Source organism: Benincasa hispida, chromosome 10, assembly GCF_009727055.1.
Source record: "Benincasa hispida cultivar B227 chromosome 10, ASM972705v1, whole genome shotgun sequence".
NCBI classification, from domain to species: domain Eukaryota; kingdom Viridiplantae; phylum Streptophyta; class Magnoliopsida; order Cucurbitales; family Cucurbitaceae; genus Benincasa; species Benincasa hispida.
Genome location: NC_052358.1, coordinates 61,584,408 through 61,591,571, shown reverse-complemented (window position 1 = coordinate 61,591,571; position 7,164 = coordinate 61,584,408). Strand labels below are relative to the sequence as shown.

The window sequence follows — 7,164 nt, the reverse complement described above, 5'->3', positions numbered from 1 at the left end:
CTTTCGATCCAGGTTCTCTTTTTTTAAAAGTCCAACGGTGGCCGAGGTCGAACAAGCATGTTTTAGCTCCACTTCGTTTCTTTCACTATCTTCCTTGTCCGCTACTTCAGCGAGTAGCTTCAAAACTTTCAATTTCTCTGGTTTGAGGTCGTGGGGATCTAATTCGCCCACTTCTTGTCCTTGGACTTTAAATATCTCCTCAGATCGACCCTCATTTGTCTAAAGCTGAGGAGACTCTTCACCTTGGATCCTTAATAGATGACGATCTTGATCGATACAATCTTCTTTGTCTTTCAAGAGTTGATCCTTAGGTCGAGGCCTAGGAGCTTCTTCCTTCCGGACTTGCTAATGGTGGTATTCTTTGTCAGATTCATCTCTGTCCAAATTCATGTTTATGAACCTTTGACTCATTCTAAAAAAACCTTCTAAGCGTGCTCTTGAGTATTATGCCCAACATACGGCGCCAACTATTGATGCCAAATTTTGAGCAAGCTAGCGTACCTGATCTCCATGGGGGAACAATGGTAAATTTGTATTTTAGGGAGAAGAGAGCTTTCCTGCAAGCAAAGAGAAACCTAGACACCGGTGTGGTATAAGTCACAACCACTCTGATGCTCAAGTCAGAAGGTTGGAAGGGAAGAGAGTATTTAATACTGGTTAGAGAACTTACTTGTCCATTTACGTTCTTCTTTGTCATATTTATAGGTTTTGACCCTTCTCTTATTCCTTATCTAACTAGGGTTTTTGATTGGGCTGATTATTCAAGGATTCTCTTTGGTTCAATGTCGACCAGTCCTACATTCTTACCTAATACTTTTAGGATTTCATCCCTTTTTTACTAAGTTTATTTTGGGCTCATCGTTCCTAGACCATTATCGATGGGCTCGGCCTCGATGACCAGGTCGATATCTCTTTTTGGGCTTGCTCTCTCTACTATGTTTGTTATTCGTTGACTATTTTACCCTTGATTCCAGAATCCACCCACAACAAGGAAAGGTTGCAACACTTATCTAAGTCTATATTTTATTTTAATGAAATAAAAAGCTTAAAATTGATATATAAAAGTTAGTTTTTCCTATAATTTTTTCAATCCTAGAAAGGTTGTTGGTATTGTTGAGAGGACACGTTTGATTTCATATCTCAAGATAGAATAAGAAGATTTGAAACCTCTCACGTGAATACAGAGTAAGATTATAACATTTAAGGTCAGGATTGAACACGAGTCATTTCAGCATGATTTGTCCTCACTATGCTTCCTAAAAAAATGTCCCAAGAGGGTAAATATAGAATTGCTCCATGCAAAGCAAGCTTAACTTTGTAGTTTTTATGGTTTAACCACCAAAAAGGAACTTTCACCTTGTTGGTATAGATAATAACTTTCAATTTTTTAAGAATTTCTTAACTATACTTTTATATCTTCAATATCACTCTCATGCGGATGTGATATAGATTTGTTCATGTAACCCTCTGAATTCAAGCGTTACAAAAACCAAAGGTCCATATATAACTGTGTAGAGGCATAAGACAATTATAATAAAAATAGAAAAAGTACATGATGAGAATAGAGGAAAAAAATAACTAATGTGAAGTCAAGTGAGCAGCACATGAACTTCATCTCTAAGAGGATATTTAGGAGTAGTTTAAAAATTGTTATAAAATCACTTTTGTCATTTTTAAAATTACTCGTAAAATGTTTTTAATCATTTAAAATCAATTTTAATAGTATAAAAAATGTGTTTAAAAATATAAAATTTAAACATTGAATTGATTGAGTGATTAAAAGTACGTTTTGAAGTGACTTTAAACGTGATAAAAGCGATTTTAACTATTTTATAATCACTCTCAAACGTACACCAAGACCTTTTCCCCAAGCAAATGTTTGGATGCTCACTAAACATGAAGTTTGGATCAGATGTGCATAAAAGAAGCTGATGACAATGACTTCATGAACAATAAGCTTATGTTGTAATACAAGACAATGAACAAAGTAAATATCTAACTCAACATGCTTGATTTGTGAATGAACATTATGATTGGCACTAAGATGAACTGCTCCACGGCTGTCACACCAGAGAATAGGCAACACATTTGAATCAAGATGCTGCTACAAGAATCAAAGAACAAAACGACCTGAGGTGACTGGGTCTTGATGCTGTCTATGCATTTAGATGCTCTTAGCAAGTCTATTACAAACGTTGAGTTTTTATTTCTCTTCATTTTTTTTTTTTTTTTTTTTGTTATTTTAGAAAAATAGGCAGCATCGAGATGTTGTTCCTAGCGTTGTGACAACACAAATTTGTGTATGGTTTCTCGGAGACTTTTCTCGTACTTTTATTTGATATTGTAATAAATTGATTCCATGAAAAACATTGGTTGTATCGTCATGATGTTGGGCAAGAATTCATATTTCCAGTTCATTGGTTGTTCAAGTCCGATTGTAAGATTGTGAGACTTTTGAACTTCATTGTGATTTTCAATATTTATCCTAAGTATTTTTTTTATTTGTTATTTCTTTTATTCATTATGAGTTTTTATTGGTTGAATTGACACCTTAATTGTATTGCTTGTTTGTACATATGTTATGCACGATCTTTAGATTGACAATTGTCTTGATTGATTACTTGATTTTATTAACATAAGAGTTGGCCCATGTGCGCACTTTTTTAATGATTTTCCAATGACTACATAGCTTGCATGTAGACTATAGGATTTTTAAAATGTTGGTTACTCTTGTAGCTATATATTCTATTTAATCTTGTCTTAGACATTCCATTGTGTTTATGGTTGGTGTATCAAATGTATCATGCCCAGTTAATTAGATGGTAGGAATTGATTGTAATGCTTTGTAATAAGTAGACTAAGTGCTTGATAATAATTGATGTGATTTGCAAACTCAAGATCAAAATTACAATGGGATGAAACCACCTTGAATTTGAAACCTGGGTAAGATTCCAATATGTTTTACTACCAAATTCTAAATGTTAGTATAATGAGAGGAGGTAAGGAGATTTGAATCATAGACCTCATTGTTACTAACACAATCAGTTCAATTGATAATATTTAATGTATCGAATACATCAAATATTAAAAGAAAAAATATTTGATTATATTTTGATATAGATTACACGTTGGTCTGATTATATGAAAAATACATATACTTGGATGCATCTTGAATAGCACCTACCTTTGTGCGTACCAAATCACAAATTGTCATGTGATAAACTTTTATTTTATATATAAATAAATAATATTTTCTTTTGTGAATGAAGGGTACATAAAGATGGATGCAACCTAAAACGCACTGAGTAATATTCATTAATTTTATTTAAAAAACCTTTTCTGCAAACCAAGGACAATAGATAGTAAAGGCAGAAAACTTTTTTTGCAACAAAAAAGAGTTAGTAAATGAAGAAAACAATTTTCTTTTTCTATGTCTTTTCATTTTCTTCCAAGAAAATTGTTCAAGCAATAATAGATTACCAATGAAAAGATATTATTAAAATGAATGAAAAAGAAACATAATGAAAAAGTATCCAACTTCAATATGATAGAAGTTTCATGAGTAAAAGTACATAAGAGGACATTTCCACAATATGCCTTTTTTGTGATAAATAATGTTCATTTACCTTCTCCAAAATCATCTGCTCATTTTGTATTTATTTCTTCCTTATTGTACTCAAGGGCATCTTATATCTTCTATTTGAAAGAGTTTTCAATGTCGATCACGAACCGATATTTAACATCAGCTTTTGCAAGCCTTTCGATAGCCGAGTTAATGGCATCCATCTTAATGAGCTCAATTTCTGCTGTAATATTGTGTTTTCCACAGAAATCTAACATCTCTTGTGTCTCTTTCAGTCCTCCAAAGTTGCTTCCAGCAACCAGCCTCCTACCTGTAACCAAAGTTTTTAGAAAGAAAATATTTAAGATCAATTATTTTTAAAACACATGGGCATTTGGTAACTGTTTCAGTTTCTTGTTTCTACTGTATACAAATTTCGGAAATAAGTTCTAGTTTCTCATTTCTGATTCTTGTTTCTAGTTTCTTTAAAAATATAAACAAAAGCATTCTTTTTTTTTTTCTTTTTTTCCATCTTTGACTCGAAACAAGAAAGATAAGTTTAGGCTCACCAGAAACAAGAAACCCGAGCGATAGTTCAACTGGCTTGTTAGGTAAACCGACAGCGACCAATTTTCCATTGAGGTTTAACAGACTAATCAATGGATCAAGAGGATGAACAGCAGATATCGTGTCCAAAATGTAATCCATAGTTCCCATGGCAGCCTACACCAAATTAAGTAAACATTACACATAACTCAAGCTTCATTATATTACAGAAGTTCATACAACCTCCGATTCTGATATTTTAAGAGGGCATTCGAGGCACTGAGTTGAGTATTATAGTCAATGGTTATCATAGTTTGTGGGTTATAATAGTTTGTAGATTATAATAGTTTGTGTTTGAGTGCAGACTATTTTAGTATGGATAGAAAATAATAAATAGTGTAACAAAAAAATGATTTGAAATAGTAATACTGTAGTTAATTGCCCAAACATGGAATGAGCACGTACTTGAAGTTGGGGCCAAGCAACCCCTATCAGACTAATACGGTGAGCTGGTTTAGCCACGTACCTTCAATTGTTCAGGATCACTTGAAACAATGAAGGCATCGGCTCCGAGCCTGTCGATTGCTTCTTCCTTCTTCTGGGCAGAGGTACTAATGACGGTAACTTTCAATCCAAATGCCTTGCCAAACTTAACAGCAACATGACCAAGCCCACCAAGTCCAGCCACACCTAAATGCTTACCAGGTTCAGTCATTCCAAAATGTTTCATTGGGCTATAAACTGTAATCCCAGCACATAGGAGTGGAGCCCCAGCATCAAGAGCTAAGTTTTTAGGAAATCTGACAACAAAGTGTTGATCGACAACGATCTTATCAGAATAACCACCGTAATTCTTCGATCCATCAACTCCAGGAGAATTGTAAGTATATTCCATCTTTGGGCAGTAACTTTCCAAGTCTTGTTTACAATTTTCACAATTTCTGCAAGATCCAACTATGACACCGATCCCGACTTCGTCTCCTGCTTTGAATTTCTTCACATTTTTTCCAACAGAAGTCACAACACCAACAATCTCATGCCTGGAAATCATCAATCCTAATTCTTATCAAATTCTCTTCTAAAAAATCATTTCAAACAACGGAATATAACAGTGACTTTGGAACAAACAACAAGCTAATGTATAACTAATAACAGAGCATATAACAACCTTTTGGCAATTGTAAATTGACTTGTGCATAACTCATAAATGGCATCCCTTCAATTCCACTAAACTACAAACTTTGTTTTGAAATTATATATATGTAACATATCATAAGAACTTTGGTTTTCTTGTATTTTTGTTTTCAACCATACCCTGGTACTATAGGATAATCTGTAGAACCCCAGTCATTCTTGAGCATATGCAGATCAGAGTGGCAAACCCCACAATAAAGGACTTTGATAGAGACATCATCATCACCATTTTCCCTGCCAAAAAACAAAATGTAATAATGATATGCACTAGAAATAAAGGTATAAGAAATTCTTGATGTGGTGTAGCATCAAATTTCATTGTAACTTCTTGATTTTAAAATCACCTAATCAAAGGAAGCAATTCATGGAATGAGTTTGGGACTTTTATATAAGAAACTTAACTTTCAATATGAAGAAGAAAGACACAAAAGAGGAGGGAAGATGAGAAATCCCCACGCACCAACCAGTTACAAAAAGAAAACCCAACTGGTGTAAATATGAGTCAGGCTATCCTTACCAAAGATAATAATTTGGAAGTAGAAAACCAAGTAAAAGCAAAAAAAGTAACTAAATCCCAAAAGACGTCCCCTGTTTGCTTCTTGACCACAAAAAATTCTCGAACTTCTTTTGAAGTAGAGCCTTCAAACAAGGGCAAAAAGAGCCTCCAAAGATTGGGACTTAGTACGCAGTTAATTAAATTTTAGGACAAAAAAGTCATAATAATACACTAAATAATTAAAAAAAGTTAAAAGGGTAATTATAATGGGTAGCACTTCCAAGACCAATGATTAAGTGTATAGCAAGATTAATTATAAATATACCAAAATCTATCCGTGATAGATTCTATTGTTGTAGACTCCTATTAGTAATATGGTCAATGATATAATCTATCATTGATAGACTATGAGGGTTGAATCTAAATTTTGCTATATTTATCAATTCTTTTATATTGTATTATATCTATTAATAATGTAGGTCTTATGAGTATATTTGCAACTACCCATTCATTAAAATGCTGAACCCACCCACCAAAATTAATCATCTGTCAAACTATAAGATCTTACAAAGGTTTTTTCTTTTCCCTTTTAGTTCAATAAAAGTAGAACTCAAGTGATCGAAACATTGCATCGAAACATTATATCATCAATCAAAAAGTAAACAATTCTAATCTCCATGTCAATGAGTAAATGACTTAAATTAAGAAGCCAAACAATGGATGAGAAATGGGTTAAAAAGAGTAAGGACAGGAGAGAACAAGATTTAACCAGTAAGAACAAGCTAAATACAAAAATGCAAGTAAATCAGCACCCAGTATTTTGGGAGATTTGGTACAAAAGGGGGAAAAAAACCCATCAAGCAATTTATCATTACAATGACATTAATGAAACAACAGAGTGATATAAAACACAAGGGATATGAAATGAGGAAGGGAAAAACAGAGAAATTAACCTTCGAGAGAAATGAAAAGGGGAGAGTAAGCCAGAAGAATCTCGAGCAGCCCAACCAAAAGCCTTGTGAGGATGTTCATTTTCTGGTGATTTCGCCATTGTTGTTTTGTTTTTCTCCAAAAAATTTGCCGCCCAGTTGCTCAGCTCTTTTGAGTACACACGTGAATGAAGGTTTAATGAACCAATCTCTATTTTTATAAATTTATGAAAACAGACAAGTGGGGAAAAATATATATATATATATATATATATATATAATTTGTGATTCCCATTTTAAAGTAATCCTTTTTTAGATTCTCGTTTTAAAAAAAATGTGCTTTTCAGCACGAGTAAGAGTAAGACACGTTTTGTTTTTTAGTTTTAGACTAAATTATTTAACGGGGAAAAAAATGTCCTTGGTTCAAAATAACTTTT

The 7,164-nt window shown here is 33.2% G+C and overlaps 1 protein-coding gene across 1 annotated transcript; it reads right to left on the bottom strand.

Annotated features, from left to right (window-relative positions):
* Positions 1-3,519: 3,519 nt before the first annotated feature.
* On the bottom strand, positions 3,520-6,941 carry LOC120087808 (probable mannitol dehydrogenase). The gene is made up of 5 exons (XM_039044712.1): positions 6,752-6,941; positions 5,423-5,536; positions 4,635-5,148; positions 4,132-4,285; positions 3,520-3,893 (listed from the first exon to the last, which is right to left on the bottom strand). Exons 1-5 carry the CDS (start codon positions 6,847-6,849, stop codon positions 3,697-3,699), a joined length of 1,077 nt encoding a protein of 358 aa, XP_038900640.1. The 5' UTR covers positions 6,850-6,941; the 3' UTR covers positions 3,520-3,696.
* Between the last annotated feature and the right edge of the window lie 223 nt (positions 6,942-7,164).

Bases quoted from the DNA above. Each gene is read 5' to 3' on its own strand.
- LOC120087808 (XM_039044712.1), bottom strand. From the start codon at position 6,849: ATGGCGAAATCACCAGAAAATGAACATCCTCACAAGGCTTTTGGTTGG. The intron at 5,537-6,751 runs GTTAATTTCTCT...GTTTTTTGGCAG, and splicing joins CCTTTTCATTTCTCTCGAAG to GGAAAATGGTGATGATGATG. The intron at 4,286-4,634 runs GTACGTGGCTAA...AATTTGGTGTAG, and splicing joins GTGATCCTGAACAATTGAAG to GCTGCCATGGGAACTATGGA.